The 23,571-nt window shown below is 58.7% G+C and overlaps 1 protein-coding gene across 8 annotated transcripts; it reads right to left on the bottom strand.

The window, feature by feature from the left end:
- Positions 1-376: 376 nt before the first annotated feature.
- Positions 377-22,173, bottom strand: MIER2 (MIER family member 2). 8 transcript variants are annotated; one of them, XM_019925560.3, is made up of 14 exons: positions 22,139-22,169; positions 14,725-14,815; positions 13,895-14,037; positions 10,455-10,580; positions 9,900-10,023; positions 9,298-9,389; positions 8,960-9,029; positions 5,391-5,542; positions 5,195-5,276; positions 4,999-5,093; positions 3,271-3,395; positions 3,054-3,187; positions 1,813-2,251; positions 377-1,362 (listed from the first exon to the last, which is right to left on the bottom strand). In XM_019925560.3, the coding sequence occupies exons 1-14, from the start codon at positions 22,145-22,147 to the stop codon at positions 1,341-1,343; spliced, it is 1,704 nt and encodes a 567-aa protein (XP_019781119.2). In that variant the 5' UTR covers positions 22,148-22,169; the 3' UTR covers positions 377-1,340. The 8 variants fall into 8 exon arrangements, with proteins under 8 accessions (XP_019781119.2, XP_033710925.2, XP_033710926.1 ...); XM_033855034.2 differs by having other exon boundaries at positions 5,195-5,542; positions 8,969-9,029; positions 22,139-22,173; XM_033855035.2 differs by having other exon boundaries at positions 5,195-5,542; positions 22,139-22,171.
- Positions 22,174-23,571: the final 1,398 nt, after the last annotated feature.

Below are 23,571 nucleotides of genomic sequence, written 5' to 3'. Positions count from 1 at the left end.
TCCCTCCCGTCCCACCCAAATGCCCCGGGCTCCCATGCTGGCACAGCCAGCTCTGCCAGGACTGACCCCCGACTCCACACACCCAGCACGACCGGCCCCCGAGCCTCCTCCACTCGGCCTCCCTCCCCGTCCAGTCTCCACAGGGGCCCCTGCCCCGCACGTGTGAGGCCCCAGCCTCGCCCTCACACGCGCTCACAGGCAGGCCTGTCCCCGTCAGGGTCCAGCTTGGAAGTCACCTCCACTTGCACGGCCACCTCCCTCGCACTGTCACTGAGACACAGAGCATGCTCCCCCACGACCCCCGTGCCCCCAGGTCCCTGGATGGGGCCCAGCACCTCCTTGCGTCCCACCCACCTGACCCACGACGAGGCACCCACGGGGCTTCAAATCAAGTTTAATAAATAAAACAGCAAGGGGATCAAGGCAGTTGTCACTTCACAGTGTGGTCCTTGGTGGGCCGAGGGAAGGTCGAGTCCAGCCCTGCGGACGGGCTCGAGCCAAAGCCCCCCTTGGTGACACCGGGGCCGGGAGCGCTGCCCTGCCCCTGGAGGACCCCACTCCGATTTGTAAACAGAAACATAAATAAAACGAGGAGGCTGGAGAGGAGAAGGCCCAGGCCCCCAAGCCACCTTGCTAGGAAGCCTCAACAGAAACACGACCTAGGGGGTCAGGGAAACGGGCTGGAGCCGGGCCCCTCAGTGCGGCAGGCGACAGGCCTCGGTACCAAGGGGCTGTGAGTTCTGTGTCCTCAGACCCACGTCCGAGGCTGCCGGGGGCCCCGGGGTGGAGGTGGGGGTGGGGTGGGGGCATAAAGTGCGGCTTTTCCTGAAGTGGAGAGAGCGGGTGGACGTCAGGGCGGGGCGGGCCGACATCGAGGTATATGGCTCTGTGCCCCACAGGGTTTGGCACCGAGTAGCAGCTGCCCCCTGAGCCCTGGGCGGGGGCAGCCCGAAGTCCGGCCAGGCGCAGGGAGACAGGCGAGCAGAGTGCCGAGGGTGCCGGCGGAGGCTGCTGCTGGTAGGGGCGGCGTCCGGCCCCACCTCCCCACGTCCCTGGCGGGGCCCGGCCGCCTTCCTCGCCTCTGCTGGCTGGATGGGCCAGCCCTCCGCGCCCCGCCACCCAATGGGTCCCGTGGTGGGCGCAGAGGCTGGAGCCAGGCAGCAGTGCTGGTGCGTGTGTGGCGTGGGGAGGGGCCACCGCTCAGCCCGGTCCTTGACGTGCTCTGAGCAGAGGAGCTACCGGAGGCCCGCGAGGAGGGGAGGGTCAGGAAGACTGACAGGCAGGCCTCACAGCGGCCCCAAGTCCAATCTGGGCCACAAACGCCCGCCTGTGGCCAGGGATCAACAGGTCATCACGTTACAGCTGCAGGGGGAGAGAGGGAGAGACAGGAGGTCAGTGCAACCCCAGAGCAAGAGGCCCGGCACGGGGGCGTGGGCGGGACGCGGGCTGGACCACGGCCCCGCCCCCGCCTCACGGCAGACGCCGCCCCCACAGCCCGCACAGCCGCACAGCCGCCTGCCTGGCCTCCCCCTCTCGAGGCAGCACTGTCCTGGGCGGCCGCCTGGGCAGGGCCGGGAGGAAGCTGGCGCTGGCCCCGTTTGTACCTTCTTGGATTCTGAGCCCCATGAATGTATTACCCAGCCAGGAAGACACATGAGCCAAATAAAGAAGAGAATAAAGCTGAAGAAACCACCAGCCTGCTCCGCGGGCCACGCCATCCTCGGCCCCGGGGCAACCCCTCCCTCTGGCCCCAGCTTGGCCTGAGGCTGGGGTACAGCAGCTGGGGGTGGGGCGGGGAGGGGCCGCACTCACTGTGACAGGGGCTCCGAGTGCAGCGCAGGGGCCGGGCACGCGGGGTGGGCGGCCAGGAAGGGATTCACGTCCCCGATGCCGATGAGTCCAAACTCGGCAACCGACAAAGCCACCTGTGCGGGGGCCACGGCCTCCTCGGGCTCTCCGTCCATATCCACGTGGCTGGAGATGAGGGGCAGCTCCTCGGGGAGGGCCCCGGGCAGGGCCAAGTCCACAGCCAGCCTCGGGCTGGCACCAGGCTCCGAAGCGGCCGTGGTGGGGGAGTAGAAGGCTGGCTCAGCCAGGGCTGGGGGCCGCCGAGGCAGGGGCACGGCCGGGGGCGTGTCTACATCCGGTGGCTGGAACGAACAGGGCCCTGGCTCCGAGGACAGGGGGCTGTCGGAGGCCTCCCCGGGCGCGCCGAGACTCCCAGACGTGCTGCTGCCCATGCTCAGGGGCTCTGTGGGGGGAGAACACGGCTGTGGCCAGGCCCTGACAACGCCCACGCCCAGCTCCACCGGGTCAAGGGCAACCCGGTACGGCCTGCTCACCCAAAAGCCACAGTCGCCTCAGGCTGTGCCTGGTGCGGGGCTCCAACCTGCCGGGTCCAGCAAAGCCAAGGACCCCTCCTCACAAAACGCTCTCACACAAACACGTAAGACACACAGGGATGCAGAAAAGCCCTGTCACACCGGAAGGGCACACTGAGGCTAAGGGCCCCGCCTGGGAAGGTCGTGACCCCCATCTTGTAGGGCAGGACAGGACGCAGCAGTTCACAGAGTGAGAGGGGTGTGGACTCGGGGAGCTCCCGCACACGGCCGTGGGGCCAGGCACGCGGACAACCCCCCCGGGCACACCACAGACCCAACTGGACCCTGGAGCCAGAACAGGGGAAGCCCCAGCGTCCAGCAGACCCACAAAGCAGCATCCTTGTCCCCTGAGGTCCCCTTCAGAAACTGCAGTCGCCAGCTGAGCTCTGTCCTGCTCCTGCACGGTCCTGGGCCCAGACACCAAAGGGGGCGCAACACCCCCTGGGCTCCCACCTGGGACTGCAGAGCAGCCCCACTTGGGCCCCAGGCCGCACAGGGTACCCCCATGTGGAGAGCCAAGTCCCGAGAATGACTCGTGTGTGACACCCCGTGAGACCACGTGGGGGTGAAGGGACATTGGCCCCCGGATGCCACTCACTCCTCCGTGTCCACCAGCCCAGGCTGGGCTGCCGGGGAGAAGCGCCCCGAGAAAAGGGGCCACCCCCCACTCACCGGTGCGCATCCGGGCCAGGGGGTCCCGCTCAGGGCCCGGGCCGTCGGCAGTGGCAGGCAGAGGCAGGGGCGGCGAGGAGCGGGGGCGGCCAGGGCCATCGGGGTCACCGCCATCCAGGTCCTGGTCCGCGTCCCTGCAGGGAGAGGAAAGGTGAGGGCAGGGGCTGCCTCAGGCCAGGACGCCTCCCCCACCACCCCACAGGCACCTGGCACGTACGTGGTTCCTGACGGGCCGTACTTCCGGCGGCCCAGCCGCGTCTGCTGGGAGAAGTAGTCGTAGCGCTCAGACTTCTTCCACAGGTAGTAATACTCCACGCACTCGCCCACGGACCGTGTGCGCACCTGCGGGCGGTGCCGGTCAGCTTGGCCCCCAGCCCCTTCCCAGCCTGCTCCCCACCGCCCCGTGCCCTTAGCTCAGCACCCCATCTAGTTGCCCCCGCTCTGTGCCCGGCCTCGGCTCCAGGCCCACCGTCCGCCTCCCTCGCCCCAGACACCCTGAGGACGGCTGCACCCACGTGTGCTCTGTTCCTCACGGGCCCGGCGGAGGGGGGCAGACAACCCCGGCCCAGAGAGCACGCGGAGCGTGGGCGTCACTGGCGCTCCAGGGAGAGCCGTCTGCACAAGGGCACGCCGGGTGCGTGAGCCAACTTGAGGGCATATTTACAACGCAGCACAAAAAGCCAGGCCTGCATCCTGGAAGGCCAAGCTCGCCCCGCGTGTCCAGGGTGAGCGATCGGGGCGTCTTCCCATCTCGGAGGATCACCCGCAGCAAGGCCAGGGCTGCGCCCGCAGCTGACAACCCCACCCCCGCGGGACCCAGCGCCCGTGCCTGGGGAGGGCTGAGACAAGCAGGCGCAGGGGCATCCAGGGACTGCCTGATCTTCTCACCGAAACCCCCTCGTGCAACGAGCCTCCCCGAGGCCAGCTTCACGGCAGACCTGAGACTCCAGTGGGAGAGGTCACCAGCCCTAAGCTGGGTGGGGGGCGTGCGGCAGCCAGCAGGTCAGGACACAAAGGCAGCAGCCCAGCAGGTTCTGGGGCAGAAGCGGCCTCTGCCATGGGACAGGCGAGGCGGGAGGCGCGGGCGCCAGTCCCAGAGGACCAAGTGCTGCCTGGCCGTGCCGGGTTCGGTCAGAGGGGCACCATCCCTGTCCTACAGAGCCCCGCGAGGGCCCCTCACCCGCGGCAACCTCCCAGGGAAGACGCTCAGACGGCAAGCGTGAGCCCGGTGCCGGCCAGGCCCTGCTCCTCCACCTGTGGGGAGTGGGAGTGGCAGGGCTGCCGGCCCCAGGGGAGCAAGACAAGACAGGGACGAGGGGCCGGAGTGGGAGCCACTGTAATGGCGCAGAGGGACAGCCAGGTTCCCAGACGAGCCACGGGTGCCTGGCCAGGCAGATGTCCAGGGCTGGGGGCAGAGGGCCGGGGCAGTGACAGAGGTCAGCGTGGGAGTCATTACAAGGGAGCCACAGGCAGGGAGCACCCAAGCGGGGTGTGGGGAGACCAGTGACCCAGGCCTGGTGTTAGGGACACGGGCCTGGGGAGGACGGGGGTGGGGGGGACATGGATGTGGAGACGGGCATGGGGACCTGGCATTAGCAGCCACTTCGGTCATGCCTATTTGGTGCAATGGTGGGAGAGCATGTGTCCCTGGATGGAGTGAATATGGAGACCCTCAGTCCCCACGGCAAGGGGGTGACGTGGGAGATCCAGGCGGGGGTCAGCGCTGGGGGACCGGCAGTGGGCACGAGACCCTTCCCCAGATTGGAACCTTTCCGGGGGATGGGGGAACTAGAGGAAGATGAGCCAGGGAGCCCACCACGAGCCTGGGGTTCGTTCTGACTCCCGCTGCGGGTAGACAACAACTGTGCCGGCTGCCAAGCCCTCCAGCCCCAGAGCAGCCCCCAGCGGGCCGGGAGGCGCGGCGGGCGGGCGGGCAGGGCCTCACCTTGTTGGCCTGGATCAGGTGGAAGTTCTTGCCATGCACACGGAAGCCGTGCTCGAAGTTGCGGCGCTCCTCCTCGCTCCAGGCGCACAGCCCGTCTGAGAAGGTTGGAGCGGTGGGGGGAGGGGGGCGGGTTGGTCAGCGCGGTCCGTGGCGGGGGTGGGGGGTGGGGGGGGGCCGGGGCTGGGGCTGCGCTCACCTCGGATCACCTTCACGTTGAACCGCAGCCTCCGCAGGGCCTCCTCGGCATTGAAGTTGCATTTCACCAGCTCATACAGTGCCTGGGGGAGGGGAGCCACCATTGCCCAGGACAAGTGGTTTCCCTTGAATTCGTCACAATCACACAACCACGCTGGCCCCCGCCCCATGGCTCCTCCGCCCCCAGGGCCGCCCACCTGCTCGCTGTCTTTCACCGCCTCTCCCTCCGGGAGCTGAGACTCAGCCACCTCGCGCCACCGCCGCTTCGCCGCCCGGTACAGGAACTCCTCCACCGCCCCCTCAGGAAGGATGCTGGGGTCCCAGAGCAGCTGGTCTTCATTCTCATAGACTGTGCAGGAGGGGGCAAGTTCACGTGCCAGCACGCAGTCTGCACCTCCTCTGACCTCCTCCCCAAAAGCATCACCAGCAGGCCAACTCAGCCCCTCTGGAGGACAAGGGCCCATCGGGGCCTGGGCCTCCACCTCTGCGTCTCACAGGGCCAGCTCCGGGCACCTGGGTGCTCGAGATGGCAGGAAGGCAGGAAGGGGTGGGAGGTCAGTGGGCCCTGAGCAGCCAGTTATCAAGGCCAGCGTCCCAGAGGGGGCAGCAACTAGCCCAGGCTGGAAGGGGGACTTCTGAGCGTGGCCCATGAGGAGGGGCTGCAGGACGAGCTCAGGGAGGCGAAAGGCAGAGGCCCAAGGGAGCAGCGAGAAGAGCCCAGACTCGATCAAGCACAGTGGGGAGACCTGGGTGCCAGCGGCCTCGCTCAGGCAAGAGCTCCCATGGCTGCCTCAGTCCCTATAACCGCAGCATCAGCATCACACGAGCCACGTGAGAGCAGACCTCCCGGGGAGAGGAGGGAGGGGAGGAGAGGGCAGTAGAGGTCCTACCATGGCGGGGGAGGGGGGCAGGTGCATTAAGGAAGGATAAGAAAGGGACTCTGGCTGCAGTCTGCTTTGGGGCGGGGCGGGGGGGGACAGCCTCCAGCGGGGGGAAGGACGTGGCAGCAAGAGGCAGAAGGGAGAGTTCAGGGCCAAGCCTGGGGAGACCCCAGTGTCAGCATCTCTTGATTACTCAGGGAAGAACCACAGGGGCCAAAAACTAAACAACACACACAAGCCAAACACCAGCGCAGTGGCTGAAGAGTGGAGCCGGCTCCATACTGGACTCGCTCTTGTGAGGGAACCAGCGACTCTGGGGCTGGCGCCCCTGTAGACCTGCGACCACCTCTCTCCATCTGCAAAGTCAAGCCCGAGTCCCAGCCCCTCTCTAGAGAAAAAGCGACACCTGCCACCATCGCCGTGTGTCTACCTACGGCGTGAAGGTGAGAGGTAAACCACGTGACAACACATAACTCCACAAACAGCTGGACATCAGAGTTAGCAGACAGGACTTCAGTATAACTATGATTAACGCTTTAGGGAAAAGGACAAAATCAATGGAAAGCTGGAACTGAAATCAATTCAAAAGAATCACATGGACATTCCAGGGCTGGAAAATGCAGTGTGTGAATTATGAACCCACTGGGCAGCTTCAACAGCAGCAGAAGACGTGATTAGTGAAACTGGAAAGAATTCCATTCAAAAAAATCAAACTGAAGCTTAAAGAGAACATAGTGTGGGACATGTGTAAGATGGTCAAGCAACCTAAGACATGTATAACTGAGTCATGGAGGAAGAGGACAAAGCACAGGACCAATTTTGAAGAGATAATGGCCAAGCAGTGGTGCAGTGGTTAAGCACCTGCCAATGCAGGGGACACTGGTTCAAGCCCTGGTCCGGGAAGATCCCACATGCCGCGGAGCAACTAAACCTGTGCGCCACAACTACTGAGCCTGCACTCTAGAGCCCACGAGCCACAACTACTGAGCCCACATGCCACAACTACTGAAGCCCACGCACCTAGAGCCCACGCTCCACAACAAGAGAAGCCACCACAATGAGAAGCCCGCGCACCGCAACGAAGAGTAGCCCCCGCTCACCGTGACTAGAGAGAGCCCGCACACAGCAATGAAGACCCAACACAGCCAAAAATAAATAAATAAATAAATTTATTAAACACACACACACACACACACACACACACACACACACACACAAAAAGGAGTCAGTGCAGTAATGCAAGAAAAATAAAACATAAAAAGATCACAAAGAAAGAAGTAAAGTTATCATACACAAATGATATGATTGTATGTGTCTAAAAGTGCGAAAGAATCTACAAGGTAATAAAATTAGTAAGTGAATTTAGCCGAGTCACTGTGTACAAGATTACTGAAAATAATAAACTGCATTTCTGCAGTTCACAAGACTGCTATACTGAAAACTCTAAAAACTGCCGAAAATAACAAGACCTAAGCAGAGAAGTAAGCTATGTTTGTGAACTGGAAGTGTCAATATCGTTAATGTATCAATCTCCCCCAAATTAATAAAGAGCCAATGCAACCATAATCAAAATCCTAGCAGGCATTTTTGAGACAAATGACAAGCTAATTTGAAAACTTATGTGGACATACAAATAAAAGTTACAAAGTTGGAGGGTTTGCACCACCTCAGACTAACTTCAAAGCTGCAATAATTAAGAGAGTGGTAAGGACCCAGGGTTAGACAAGAGAACAACAGAAGAGAAGCCCCAAAAGGCAGATACACATTACGGACACGATTCCTGATAAAGGCACCACTGCAGTTCAGTGGGGGAAAGAATGGACTTTTCCATATGCAGGGCTGGGGGTGGTGGTGGTGGGGTCAACCCTGACCCATACCTCCAACCATACATTAAAATTAAATTAGATCATAGATGCCAACATAAAAGGGGAAATAAAAGAACATATCTTCAAGACCTGCAGACTCCCTAGACAGCATACAAACACACTGTGGCTAAAATAAAGACAAGCTGGATTTCACTGAAATCAGACACCACAGACCGGGAGAAAACGTCTGCCGTGCACACAGCCAACCAAGGATGTGCATCCACACAGAAAGTCACCAGAGAAAGGCAACCCAATTGAAAAGGGGAAAGGCCTCAGCAGGCTCCTCCCAAGAGACACCAAGTGGCCAGTAATCGCAAGTTAAAGCCACAACGGGCACAACTCCACACCCGTCAACAAGGCAGACCACACCAAGCGCTGATGAGGACACAGAGCAACTGGAACTCCCACGCTGCTGGCGAGCGGGGGCCCCACTCGGTGCCTACTGATGACGCCCCAGGAACAAGTGTGTGTGTCCACGAAGACAACCACAGGGCAAACCACCGTGAACACTGACCAGCAGGAGGATGAGTCAACGTGGCGTGGCACGTGCACACGAGGGAACCCAACACCGTAGCGTACGCAACGCACATTCATGCCAGCGGGATCGAGAGACAGACAGACTACAAGTCCAGGATGGTGAGCGCCCTGAAGAACAGGGCCAGGCAGAACGCAGAAACACACACGTCTCTGGAGGGCATGTGGGACGAGTCCTGGACGAGGCGAGGGACTGACGCGTGGGTGACGTGGGAAGAGCCCACACACCCAGGGGAACAAGCGCAGCAGCCCTGGGGGTGGGTGGCCCACAGGGCCCAGGACCAGCCAGCGGGGAGGGACAGCCACTTCCCAGAGTGTCCTGCAGGCTCAGCTGCCCCGGGGAGGTGGCCACCGGACCTGGGCCAGGACCCTCAGGCTCGCTCCGAGGACCTGGGAACTGGCTCTGGCTGGACCCGGGAGTCTCTCCTAGAGGAGTGGGGTTGGCACTTCTCCTGCTCCCTGTCCCCCACCTCCCAGGCCACTTACGCTTCTCACCCTGACGGTTCGAGTGCAGCTTGCTGAGGTCGGCTTGGAACTGAGGCCCAACCATGATCTCCTGCAAAGGCAAAGGCCCAGGAGAGTCAGGGCAGACGGAGGCCCAGGCGCGCGGTGCTGATGGGGGCTGCAGGCTGCCACCCAGAGCCAGGCCGCCCGGCCCGAGGTGTGAGGTGGGAGGCAGAGGCCAGCTGTGTGTGTGACTGTGTCCAGTGCAGCCAGTCCTGGGGCAGGGGCGGGGGGGCCTCGGGGCTACGGCACTCACTCGCAGTCGAGCCCCAGCCCAGCAGAGGCCGCGCTGAGGGCGCCGCAGGGTCAGGGCCACGCACCTTCTTACACTTGTTGGCGGGAAGCGGGTCCTCCTCGGTGTCCGACGAGCTGGAGGAGCCAGGCTCCTTGTCTGCATCAGGCAGGAAGCGGGCTTTGGGGAAACAGCAGCAGGTGAGGCACCTCCTCGGCCCCGCGCGGCCCCCCAGCCAGCAGACCCCGGGGCCTCCACCCCATTCTCCATCCACCTGACCCCCACGTGTGCCCCTCCTGAGAAGCAGCTGGGTCCAGGCCCTGGCCGGGTGACGGGCTGTGACGGGCACAGAAGCGGGGACTCAGGAGGCCGCCCTCTGCTGCAGTCGTAAACCAGGGGCCTAGACCCCCAGCACGTCACGCTGCCCCTGCTCAGGCCACAGAGACGCACAGGGAGTGAGGGACGCATGGCCCGAGGACGCTGCCCTGGATCTAAGGGACTTTCAGGCACAGGAACCAACACGTTCCCTCCTCACATAAACCAAGGTCACCAGCCTCAGCTCACTGGCAGGGCAGGGCAGGGCAGGGGAGAGGGGTCCCTACAGGGGCTCGAACAGGAGAAGGGCACCCCCAGGGGTCCCGCTGTCTGTGTCCCCAGCGGCCCAGGGGTAGGAGCGGGTGGGACACCTACGTCCACTCTGATTAGGGAAAAGGTCAGAGGCCTCATGGGAGGTCACAGATGGGGTGAGGTCATCGGCTGAGGACTGTGTTTCTTCCTCTTCTTCCCCTGAAAGCAAATCCTTCGCTATTTGTTCCTTTTAACAAGAAAGTAGAGAACGTTTGTGCAGTTTGTTTCAACAATCTCAAATAACCCTAACCCGAACAGCAGTGGTGGTGCCAAGGCGGACGAGCCTCCCTCTAGGCATGCAGGGCTCCCACGGGGCTGCTCTCCCTGCTCCGCGGACGAAGCACTTGCACAAGGGCGGGCCAGCCAGGGGCACCGAGTCGGGGAGGGACACGGCCTCCGCCCGAGGCTGAGGACAGTCAGAGCCCCTCCCTTCTGGCCAGGCCACGACCTGCTCGGGATCCGGAGCGTCTCTCCCTCCCAGAGCCGTCCCTGCGACCACCCTGACCCTGGGTGTGTGGCCAGAGCCGGCAGCACTAGCTATACCCACACTGCCAGGCTATAAGCCGCGCTTCTGCCTGTCTAGGGCCTTCCTGCCCACCCCCAGAACCGCCCCCTCACCTTGTCCAGGGTCATGTCCGGGAGGTTGGTTGTGGCATCGCTGCCCTCACTCTGGCGCTCCGAAATGGGGTCCGAGGGCTCGTAGCCGTAGAGGGCCAGCAGCTCGTCAAGGGGCATGTCGCTGCTCTGGGGGGCAGGGCTCTGTCGGCAGGGCTGCTCTGGGGCTCTGCTCCCCCACCCCTGAGCCCGTCAGCCCCACGACCAGTCACAGAGACTCACCCCAGCCAAACCGCAGGCCCAGCCCCTCATCTAAGGGCCCCTCACAGCCCCAGGAGGGACCGATGAGACACCTGAGCCCAGAGGCGTCCGCTGTCTGCCCAACGCCCCTGGCCGCGAAGGGCAGAGCTGGGCAGGCTCCCGTCCACCTCCACCTCCCCGCCCAGGCCTGTGCAAGCTCCACTCAAGCACTGCGAGGACTCCCGGTGTCTGGAAATCAACTGTCACCACACGGGACACCAATGAACAAGAAGGGGAAAAACATGGTCCTTTAATGAACGTAAAAAAGGCATCTGGTCAAACCAACGTCACTCCTGCTTTTTTAAAACCCTCAGTATGCTAAGTAAAGAGATGGACGCCTCATCAATGTAACAGAGAGGCGGCTGACCCTCGCCGCACCAACAACAAACAAGAGGACGCTCGAGGGCCCCACGGCTGCCTAACACAGCTGACACTTGGAGCCACCGCGATATGACAAGAGACAGAAATAAGACCCTTAATTACCGGGAAGGAAGAGGCAAAAACCACCACTACCTTCCACTCCGGTACTGCTTTCCAATCCTGTTTCTGCAAACCTCGCCTGCTCGAGGCCAGTGCCGCTGGCCATGCTGCGTCCTGACTGCTGAGGGTCTCAGTCGGCTTCCAGCCTCCTGCACACGCCCTGTGCCTCTCCCAGTTTCTAACTGTGCACCTGTGGGTGGGGTGGGAGCTGACATGGTGGCTCCCCGGGAAGCAACCTGAGGAGCAGCACGGGGGCGGCTGGGGCAGCCTTTGAGGTCAGGGCAGGGGCACCAAAGTGCGCGAGCATCAACGTGCTCACTAAGGGCTTCAAGAGATGCCCGTCTCACTAAAGAATACCCTGCAATGCCTGTGACGCTATGGATTTTATGAAAGCTCACCCTGAGCGGGTGTCGTTTTGATCTTCTGTGGGAGGAAAAGGGAGTAATGGAGACGGCACCCTGGAGCTCAGGGCTGGCGGACAACTCCCGCCTCCTGCCAGGCACTGGCCAGACGAGGGAGACCACCGACTGCGCTTCTTGACGGAGTAAAACTCAGCGTAAAAGCTTTCAAGCACAAAATTCCAATTGTGGAAAACTTGGATGTGACAGCGTGAACTTCATAAACCACAATGCCCGCTGGTGAGGGCATATAAAAGGCAGGTGTTTCTCATTTTGCTTTGGATATTAAGTTCTTTCTTTTAATCAGTTCACAAAAATTATACCTGAAGAATTTTTTTTTTTTTTTTTTGGCCGTGCCGCATGCCTTGGGGGATCTCAATTACCTGATCAGGGATTGAACTCGGGTCACATCAGTGAAAGCGCAGAGTCCTAACCACTGGACCTCCAGGGAACTCCCCTGAAGAAAGCATAGCTGAGGTAATTTAGCTAATGAATAGCTGGTTTTTTTTCTTTTTGGTTACTTTTGAGAAGTTCTGAATTCAAGCTGAACTCCTTAAAACTGATTTTTCTTTTTTGAACAGAAGACATGTTTTGGTTATAAGACCAAATGGGCACCAAGTGATACACAGCACCAAGCTAAATAAATGCCCTATGATTACTCCTTAAAAAAACACTCAGGGCTTCCCTGGTGGCGCACTGGTTGAGAGTCCGCCTGCCGATGCAGGGGACACGGGTTCGTGCCCCGGACTGGGAAGATCCCACGTGCCGCGGAGCGGCTGGGCCCGTGAGCCATGGCCGCTGAGCCTGCACGTCCGGAGCCTGTGCTCCGCAACGGGAGAGGCCACAGCAGTGAGAGGCCCACGTACCGCAAAAAAACAAACAAAAAACCACTCAAGTCCCAGGACTTAAAAGACATCTGGTGAGATCAGTGTTGACATTTAATGGACTGCATGTTTGTGTGTCCCCCTGCCCCAAATTGATATGATGAAGCTCCAATGTGACTGTGTTTGGAGATGGGGCCTTTACGGAAATAAATGAAGTTAAATGAGGCCGCAAGGATGGAGCCCTGATGCAACAGGATCAGTGTCCTCATAAGAAGAGACACCAGAGAGCTAGCTCTCCCCGAGAGAACACGGCGAGAAGCAGCGTCTGCAGCCGCGAAGCAGGCCCCCACCAGACACAGCCTTGCCAGGCCCTGGTCTGGGACTTCTGGCCTCCAAAACTGCACAAAAATAAATGTCTATTGTTTAAGCAGCACAGTCTGTGGTATTAACAAAGTGCGCTTTCTAGATTTCATACAGCGAACTCTGTGGACATGTGGAAGATTCATACGTCACAGAACCAATATTCACCAAACATCTCATCCACGCAGAAGGTGACAAGATCACACACGGGTCAAGACCAATGGATCTTAACACCAAGGAAAGAAACTTTCCTGGATCTGCTTATAGAATTCACTTCACAAAACTACCACTTGCTGCATCTTGGAGCAGCATCAAAGAATATCCAGTTATCTGAAAAGATTGTTAAATACTCCGCCCTCAGGGCTTCCCTGGTGGCGCAGTGGTTGAGAGTCCGCCTGCCAATGCAGGGGACACGGGTTCGAGCCCTGGTCTGGGAAGATTCCCACATGCCACGGAGCAACTGGGCCCATGAGCCACAACTGCTGAGCCTGTGCTCGGCAACAAGAGAGGCCACGACAGTGAGCGGCCCCCGCTGGCCGCAACTAGAGAAAGCCCTCGCACAGAAGCGAAGACCCAACACAGCCAAAAATAAATAAATAAATAAATAAATTTATTTATTTAAAAAAAAAATAACCAGAACAGATCTATATGAGGCTAGATTTACACTTTAACCAAAAGAACAAATCACAGCAGACTAACGTCTGCCTTAAAAGACAGCGTTCACAGAGATTTACAAAAATGTCAAACTAGTCCACTCTTCTCCCTAATTTTTTTGTCTTGAAAATAGTTATTTTTCATTTTCCTAAAAATGTGTTCTTTCTACTAACAATGGGTTTGTCGTATCACCAACATAAACAAAGCTCCTTGAGACCCTCAATAATTTTTAAGAGCACAAAAGCGAGTTCTGCGGGCAAAAAGTTTGAGAACAGTGAGTTCAATGTCCAGCCACCCGCTCGTCTGGAGCCCAGCGCCCCATGAAGGCGGGACTGGCCTGGTCCATCCCTTGACCTCAGTGCCCAGCATGGTCTGGCCTGTGCAGACAGAGGGTCGGCGGCACAGGTCGTCGTGGAGTCCGAGGAGCTCAGAGACCAGGCGGACGGAGCAGCGGCGATGCCCCCTGGACGCCCCGCCCACCGGGTACCTGGGAGACGAAGTCCTTCTCTAGCTCCTCCTCCGGCTTCTCTGGGCCCCGCGCAGCCCCTTCACGCTCCTCCTGGACACCGTAGTTCCGAGACAGGATCTCCGCCAGGTGGAACTGATGGTCTGCGGACCCCATGGACACCACTGTGGAGAGACATAGGCCCGCGTGAGCTCCTTGCCACCATCCCAACCACTGAGCTTCTGCAGATGACCACAGGGCGGAGGAAGCCTCGGGGGCCCAGCTGCCACCACAGGGCTGTATGCACGCGCGTGTGTCCACGTGGGCCGGGGTCGGCACGCAGCAGCCCAACCGATGCTCAGCCCTCCTCTGGCCTCGGCCCAGCAGCTGGGGGACGTGACCAGATCTGGGGTTTTCCCCAAAGAACCAGGATGTGTTCACTGTTCTCTCTCCATGACTGGTCTTCAATGAGTTGATTTTTAGAAGAAACAAAACAAAAAAGGAAATAGCTAGGTCTCACTCAACCCCAGCCAGGGAGCAGTGAGGGCCCAGGCTGGACCTGCATGTGGGTCCCGAGTGCAGCAGAGGGGGGCAGAGCCACAGGGAGCAGACGGGAGGGGCAGGCGGCCAGCTCAGGGGAGGCGCAGGGCCCCGGGGAGGGAGAGTGCCTGCCCAGCACCGCCCCCTCCTGCAGCCCCCACCCACAGCCTGGGCCGGGGGTTGGCCAGGAACCTCTGGAGAACGGAGGCACTTGGTCTGGACAACAGGAGACAGCCCTGGCCACCCCGCCCGCACGCCCCATCCCGAGGCTCCAGGGGCCAGTGTGCCGTCTCTCGCACCTGCCAAGGCCCGGTCCCCAGGGAGGAAGGTACCTGCTGTGGTCTGCAAGCCGGGCTCCCCAGGGCACAGGCTGTGAGAGAGGCAAGAGGCCAGGCCAGGGCTCCGCCTCTCTAGCGAGGAGGCCTGCAGAGGAGACGAGCAGGATTAGGGCCCCGCGGCCAGACAGGGCGGTGGAGGGTCAGAGCCAGCCCCGGGGGCATGGGGCACCAGGTAACAGAAGGCCTCCGCGGGCTGGGGCGGGGGTCAAGGCGGGCCAGGTGTGTAGCTGCGCTGGAGTCCAAGCGTCCCTGCGGAGACAGGCAGGGAGGGCCTAGGGCCGGCGGCGGGAACGGCACCCACGGGCACCGTGAGGAGCCTGGGACGGCCGGCCACCAGCAGTGCTGATCACAGCCCAGGACACGGGGCCCAGGTGACCCAGGCCCACACACAGCCCTGGTGCCACACCCCGCAGCCAGGTGCTGACACCACAGCCACTGCACAAGGGACCAGCCTCCGAAACTTTGTCTTAAAAAGGCAAACAGCCACTATGGAGAAATCTGGGAATTCCTCCAAAAGTAAACAGTTACCAAATGACCCAGCAATTAATTCTACTCCTAGGTACACACCCCAAAGAACCAAAAACATGTGTCCATAAAAGGTGTACACAGGTGTTCACAGAAGCATGACTTACCACAGCCAAAATGTGTAAACACCCAAATGCCCATCACCAGGTGAATGAATAAACAAGACGTGGTCCAGCCTTATGATAAAATATTACTTGGCCATGAAAAGGGGTGAAGCACTGACACTCGCTACCAGGTGGACAGACCCTGAGAACACGATGCTCAGTGAGAGAAGCCAGACACAGAAGGACACACAGGGTGTGATTCCACTGATGGGAAACATCCAGAACAGGCAAATCCGCAGACAGACAGTGGGTTCCTGGTTGTCAGGGGCTGGGGTGACTGCTGATGGGGTCAGGTGTTTTTCTGGGGTGATGGAATGTTCCAGACAAAAGTGAAGGGCTCAAAACTTTGTGAACATACTAATAATCACTGAATTAAACATTTTAGATGGGTATATTTTGAAGCACATAAGTTATACCTCAAATTTTTTAAAAGTGCAAATGAAAGCATCATAACAGCTACCACTGGGACTTCCCTGGTGGTCCAGTAGCTGAGAGTCCACGCTCCCAACGCAGGGGTCCTGGGTTCAATCCCTGGTCAGGGAACTAGATCCCAAATGCCGCAACTAAGAGTTCACAGGCCGCAACTAAAGATCCCACATGCTGCAACCAAAGACCCAGGGCAGCCAAATAAATAAGTAAATAAACTTTTTTCTAATTGTCTTTAAAAAAAGCTACCATTATCACAATGTTCAAAAATTTATTAAGAACAAGAAAACTAGACCAATATCTCTTACAAACAGAAACACAAAACTCAACAAAACCCAAGCAAACTGAGTTCAACGGCATACAGAGAACACCGCACACCAATGAGGAGAGGCTCAGAGCAGGGATGCAGCACAGGTGTGACACCCAACACAACCAGCACAGCGACAGGCTAAACACAAAACCCACACCAAAATCATCTCAGCAGATGCAGAGACAGCACACAGCAGAGTCCAACACCCTTTCATGATGAAAACACTCGACATATGAAGGCTGCAAGGGAACTTCCTGAAAAGGGCGTCCATCCAAACCCCAGCTACTGCCACCCCTGAGGCAGATGGCTAGCGCCTCCCCCAAAACCAGAGCACGGTCTCTTCACAACGTCGTCCTGGAGGAGGCAGCAGTCGGGACAGGAAAGTAAAATAAAAGGAATCCAAATTGGAAAGGCAAGTCATGACCTGGGACACAGAGGATACTAAAGAATCCACTAAAGAAACCAGAACTAATAAATGAGTTCAGCAAGGCTGCAAGACACAAGATAATCTACAAAAATCAACTTTACTCCTGTATACTAGCAATGAACAATCCAAAAAGAAAATAAGGAAAACAATTCCATTTCCAATAGCACCAAAAAGAATAAAATACTTAGGAATAAATGTGGCAAAAGAAATTCAAAACTAATACTCTGAAAAGTGCAAAACACATTGAAAGAAACTAAAGATCTACATAAATGGAAAGACATACTATATTCATAGCTCAAAAGACTATTGCTAAGATGTCAATACTCCCCAATTCATCTACAGATTCAACAAAATGCCTATCAGAATCCCACTGGGCTTCTATGTAGAAACTGACAGACTCCAAAAATCATATGAAAACTCAGGGGACTCCAAACAGCTAGAACAATCTTGAAAAGGAAGAACACTTCCCAGTCTCAAAAGTACTCCAAAGCTGCAGTAATCAAAACAGTGTGGTGCTGACATAAGGCTAGATATTTAGATCAAATTAATAGAACTGAGAATTCAAACACAAACCCATATATTTACAGCCAAGCGAATTTTTAAAGGGGTGACAGAAAAATTCAACGCAGAATGAACAGTCTTTTCAACAAACAGTGCTAGGGCAATTGGATATCCAAACGCAAAATAATAACATTCAACTCCTATCCTACACCGCACACAAAAACTCACTCAAACTGGATCAAAGACCTCAAATATAAGAGCTAACACTATAAAACTCTTAGAAGAAATCATAGTGATAAATCTTTCTTACCAGGCAATGGTTTCTTAGATAAGACACAAAAAGCATAATCAACAAAAGAAAAATAGATAAACTGGACTTCATCAAAATTAAAAATTTAAAGACAACTCACAGACCGGTAAAAGATATTTGCAAATCATACAGTCCCTTTCTAAAGGGACGAACAGGCAAAGTCTCTGAATAGACATTCCTTCAAAGAGATACACAAATGGCCAATCGGCAGGTGGAAGCAAAGCTCAGCATTAGGGACAGCAAATAAGCACAGGTCAGACACCACTTCTGTGACCAGGAGGACACATGCTATCAAGTGTGGAGGGAATGCAGGCACTTGAGGGAGGGGACGTGCAATGGGACAGCACAGGGAATACACCTGGGTGTCACCGGATGCCCCCCAACACGCCACCCTGGCACAGGGTGACCATCAGTGAAGGCAGGTGAGAAAGCAGACCCGGCCCCGAGGCAGAGCACAGTCTACTGACCAGCCCCACTCCCCTCCACCCATAAGGCACGGCCCCCAGAGGTCAAGGCCTTCCCTCTGCACTGACCGCCCTGATGTTCACACACTCCTGCGCCCTGACCACCCCTTTGGGGACTCCTCGCCGGGTTCTTCCGCATGACGCACACCACCTGGTTAACAAGCTGCCTATTTCTCTCTCCCAAAGCTGCCCTTGTCAGCCTGAACCATGGAGTCCCAGCCAGGGACCCGGGGGGGGCAGAGGGAAAAGTTAAGCCTCTCCTCCCTGAAACACCCAAGAGAGACAAAAACATTCATCCACGCTGAGACCTGTTCACGAGTGTTCTCAGCAGCATGACTCACAACAGCCAAAGGAGGAAAGAACCCAAATGGCCATCGGATGGAGTATTACTCAGCCAGGAAAAGAGGAGAAGCCCTGACACTCGCTACCACGTGGACAACCTTGAGAACACGATGCTCAGTGAGAAGCCAGACACAGAAGGACACATAGGGTGCGATTCCACTGACGGGAAACGTCCAGAACAGGCAGATGCGCAGACACAGAGAGTCGGTTCCTGGTTGTCAGGGGCTGGGGAGACGGATGGGGGAGAGATGACTAATGAGTGCACGGTTTCTTTTGGGCTGGTGAAAATGTTCCAAAATTGACTGGTGATGGCTGCACAACTCTATGAATATACGAAGAACCACTGAATCGCACACATTAAAATGAATGAATTGTATAGTAAATGAATTATACCTCAGTAAGGCTGTTTACAAAAAATATATATATAGAATACCATAGTTAATAAACTAAATTTTCAAATTTTAGAAAAAGAAGTTTAGTAGGAATTTCCACACTGATTTCCTCACTGGGTCCTCAAGAGGTTGTGTAATCATTTTCTTCATAAGAGAAATAAGGGACTTGCAGCTCAGAGAGGTCAAGTCAGTCACCCGCCGTTTCCAGCACCCTGGATGGTCCCGCTCAAGCCTAAGGCCCCTGTTTTGCCAAGGTGGGAGAAGGAAACGGATGAGGAGCTGACTAAGCACGTTCTGGGTTAAAAAGAAAAAGAAGGGAAAAAAAAGTGTGGGGGTGGGGGAGGAAAGAAGGAAGGAAGACAGCATTCTACGGACTTGGTCCCAAAGGTGAGTGGGGTGGAAGAGGGAGCAAGCCCAGGGCGGGAAGGCCCAGGCACGCCACCCACAGGCGTTCCTCCAGGCATGGGACACCGACATGCCTCCCCACCCTGTGCGAGGGCTGGGCCTGGGACTCTGGTGAGAGGGCTTCCACGTGACCCCCAAGACTAAGCTGTGAGATGCAGTGCAGTTCCCACAGCCGCCCATGCTGTGAGGAAACACAAGCCACAAGGAGAGGCCACGCCAGCAGGCGGCATCACAGCCACACGTGGGCGAGGATGCTTCCCTCCACTGGGGCTGGCTCAGCCCAGCCACCAACCAACCGCAACCACATGAGGGACCAGTCAGCCCTCAGAACCGTGACAGGTAATTAAAAACTGATGGCTGGGGCTTCCCTGGTGGCGCAGTGGTTGAGAGTTCGCCTGCCGATGCAGGGGACACGGGTTCGTGCCCTGGTCCGGGAAGATCCTACATGCCGCGGAGCGGATGGGCCCGTGAGCCATGGCCGCTGAGCCTGTGCGTCCGGAGCCTGTGCTCCGCCAACAGGAGAGGCCACAACAGTGAGAGGCCCGTGTATCGCCAAAAAAAAAAACCGATGGCTGCTTTGAGGAACTGAGTGTCGAGGTGACTCATCAGGCAGCAGCGTTAACCAGACCCCCCCCACCCCCCGCCTACACCCAGCAAAGGTGCCTGGTCCCGCTGGGCCACCCAGCACTTCATCCCTGTCTGACAGCCTGTAGAGCACCCGCTCTGGGCCGGGAGGCAAGAGGCACTGGGTGCACAGCAGTCAATCGACAAACAGGTTCTGCCTGTCCAGTCCTGACGAGTCAGCCGTCTCGTTGGGGATACAGATAACAAACAAGCAGATATGCACAGTACTGAGGGGAGAAAATGGGGTAGGGGGCCTGCACAACCAGGGAGGGCCTGTGTGGCCGTCTCCAGGCCGAGGCCTCCAGGGCAGCGGGACGGCACCACACAGCGAGTCCCCCCAAGGCTGCAGACAGCACAGGGAAACAGAAGGAGCCCAGGGGGTGGAGAAGGGCGCAGGGGGAGATCCTCAGAGATCATGCCACCGGGCCAAGGGTCACGGGGAGGAGATGCGCTTTCCCCTGAGGACAACAAAAAGCCGTGTCTTTTAAGCACAGGACAGAGGTGGTGGACTCAGGTTTGTCGAAGAGCAAGCTGGGATCCGCGAGGAAAGCAGCATGAAGCGCCCCACCTTCTCTCACGGTGCTGTGGCTACTTTGGCGGCAACAGAAATCAGGCAGCTAATCCCGATCAAGCACTTACCGCTCGGTTACGAACCGCCATTTTTATCAGTTCAAGACAGTGACTGCACAAGGTTCAGCTTCTCTGTGCAAGCACGGAGCCACGATCTCATGAGACCTCCCCATCTCAGAGAGAGTGACCGACCCAAGGTCACACAGAGTAAGAGGCTCCAGAAATACAACGGGTCTCCTGGGCAGAGGCTGGCCATGCCCACCACGACTGGAATTTGCACACCTGTTGTCCTTCACTGCCAGGCCCTAAGGGCCTCCCATGGAGCCAGGCATTTGGACTTTCTTTTAGGAAAACCACCCCAATTCACTCAACAGGCACCACCCCAAACTGGACACAGGACAACAGGAGCACCCTGGACACCCGGCTGCTGTGACACTGGGCAGGGCAAAGTCAACAGCCAAACCCCGCAGCGCTCGGGGCGGGCTGGCTGGGAGTCTGCCCCATCCACCTGTAACACGCAGCTACCTGCCAGGCCAAGACAGCTGGCCCCTGGGGCAGACGCACACACAGAACGCCGTGCCCCTGCAGGGACATCGGGAGACCCGGCTTCCGCCTCCGTCCCACAAGTCCAGCCACCACCCAGGAGGCCTGTTTCCCCAAACACCCTCTAAGGTAGGAAAGGTAGGAGAACTACTCTGGAAGGGCCCTTTTGGTCCAGCCACCCAGCGTAAGGCAGGAACTAGCTGGGGAGGTCTGGCCTTAGACTGAGATGCCCACACCCTTTTAGGCGCAAACACAGGGCCTGTCGCTGCCTCTGAGAAGGTCACTGGTGGGGGAGTATGACCAGTCCTGCCCTCCACAACATCCACCCACAGTGTGCCAAGATACCAACACCCAGTGTGGCCCCATAACCAGGCCAAGCATCCCAGGACCCGGCTGCACCTCACCGCGTGGGTGCCTGCTCCTCTCTGGGCCCGGGCGGCCCCACCCATTGGGTGAGGATCACTTGCTGAGTCCAGGGACCTTCTTGGCATCCCCAAACCGAACGTCTGCGCTAAGAGTCACGTTTGCTGAGTCCCTAATAGGTGCATTATTCATTTCATCCTCACTAGGGCCCTATAAAGTGAGAGCAGGTTCGCACTGTTTTATCCGACATTCAAAAAAGCCCTCAAAGTGAAAGTTTTTCATCCCTGGTTTGACCCGCCACGAAGCTATTCAGTGTCTTGATCCCAACGATACCAGGTGAGTTTGCTCAAACATCACACCCCAAACCCTCAAATCCGAAACACTGAACTCCAACATCCATCTGGCCCCAAGGACTTGGGGTAAGGGGTCTTGGGGCCCGCTTTCCGGACAGAGAGAGGAGGCTCGGAGAAGTAACTTTAAGCCGCCGGTAAAGGCAGCCCTACGCCCCCCGCGGGCCGGATCCGCGCCGTTAGGGCCCCAGGTCAGAGCTCCAGTCCCGCCCGGAGTCCGGCGGGAGCGCGACTCCTTGGGGTCAGCGCCGCTGGGGTGGGGGTGGGGGGGTCAGCGGGCTGGGGTCCGGAGGAAGCGCGACTCTGTAGGGCAAGCCCTGCTGGCGGGGGGAGGGGGGGTGGCCAGCGGGCGGGGGTCCAGCGGCCGAGGGTCTGGTGAGTCGGGGTCCGGAGAGAGCGCGTGCTCCGCTAAGTTGGCAGACGCGGGGCGGATGCCGGGGGCGGCGGGCGGGGGAGCGGGAAACCTGGGGCGCGCACCCCTTCCCCGCCCCCGCAGCCCCCTCCCCACCCCACGCCCCCGCCCCCCGCGCCACACATGCGCTCTGCCGCCCGCGATGTGGCAGCCGGGAGGGGGGGGCCGGGGGCGGCCGCCGACGGAGCCCAGCGCCCCTGGGGCCCCGACGGAAGCAGCGCCGCGGCCCGGCCCCGAGCCCTGGGCAGGGGTCCCGGCGCCCGGAGCCCCCACGCGGCCGGGCCGGGCGGCGGGGGCGCAAGCCTGGGCGGGGGCCGGCTCCCCCGGCCCGCTCACTCACCTCCGCCATGGCCGTGTGTGCGCGGGAGGCGGTGGCCGCGCCGGGATCCCCGGATGCGGGGCCGCACGCTCATTGGCTGCAGCCCCTGGGCGGGCGGGGGCGCCGGGGCGGAGCCGGGGGCGGGGCGCGGGCGGGCGGGCGCGTAGTAGGTGCGCGGACGGGGACGCGCGGGCGGGCGCGGGTTGCGGGGTCTCGCGGACCTTGGCCTCGTCTGGGAGGTGGGGGTGCCGTGGTGGAAATGCCAATTCCTAATAAGCACGCCTTAAGCACTGGTCCCAGTTCCTCCTTCCAATCTGTAGTGACCCCGTGTTACAGGTAAAGACACGGAGCCCAGGAGTGACGGGCCACCCGGGCACGAGCGAGCGGCGGAGCCCGGACTGAAGCCTGGGCAGCGAGGTTCTAGAACCTTCCGCACGTTTGCACCCGTGATGACGGATCTCATTGGAGGCTTGGAACCCGAGTGCCCCGGGTGGGCAGGGGAGGTGAAGGCCTGCCCGGCCGCTGGCTCTGGAACTGTGGTTGTCATGGGTTGTAACTAATGGATGAAATGTGATGGGCCTGCGCTGGGCACTGAGGGGGAGAGTGAACAAAGTGGTCCTGACAAGGATTCCCCCACGTCTCGCGTCTTAGACAGAGACGAGCTGGGGGCATCCAGGCAGAAGGTGTAGACAGAGGGGACATGGGGGCCAGTGAGGAGGCCTGAGCAGGGACTAGGGTGTGGCTGGAGCAGAAGCAGAGAGCAGGCCCCCAGGTTTCTGGCTTGCACAAACCGGGAAGAGTGCAATGGGGGAGGGGGAATTCAGGAGCCCCAGTCCTTTCCAAGCTGTTGTTGATATCAGTGTCATCGGGGCGCTGAGGAGGTGAGACGCACCGTGTTCGATGCTTGATGTGAAAGCATTATGCCAGCGCTCCGAGAACCTACCAGCCAGGAGAGAGAACACCTGTTAGAAGGCCTGCCCTGCTCTCTGCACAAGTCACACGTTACATGAGTCGCGGGCCCCCACTCGCCTTGGCATACATCACCCAGACTGAGAGTTCAGGCCCTTGTGACAGAGGGTCCTTGCTCAATCAGTCAGTCAATCAGTGCGCCCTGCCGCCCTCGACTGGGCGCTGGACAGCCAGAGTTCCAGTGAGGCAGGGAGATGCACCAACAGATGCAGTGACAGTAGGGCTCTGTGTCATCATCACACGTGGCAGAAACCGAGGGAAAGGGCTTGAGTCATCCTGGGGCAACCAGAGGAGACTCTTTGGAGGGAGCTTTGACAAGAATCATCAAATAGCCGCAAAATGCGGGGGAGCAGGGCGATTCGGATGAAGAGAGGGATGCGTTCATCCCTCTCTGTAAGTCTCTTCCCCATATGACAAAGCCGCACTCATCAAAACAGCATGGTAGTGGCACAAAAACAGACATGAATCAATGGAACGGAATACAG

This window comes from Tursiops truncatus, chromosome 3, assembly GCF_011762595.2.
Source record: "Tursiops truncatus isolate mTurTru1 chromosome 3, mTurTru1.mat.Y, whole genome shotgun sequence".
NCBI classification, from domain to species: domain Eukaryota; kingdom Metazoa; phylum Chordata; class Mammalia; order Artiodactyla; family Delphinidae; genus Tursiops; species Tursiops truncatus.
The sequence above is the reverse complement of the archived record's forward strand: the minus strand, read 5'-3'. Positions and strand labels throughout refer to the sequence as shown.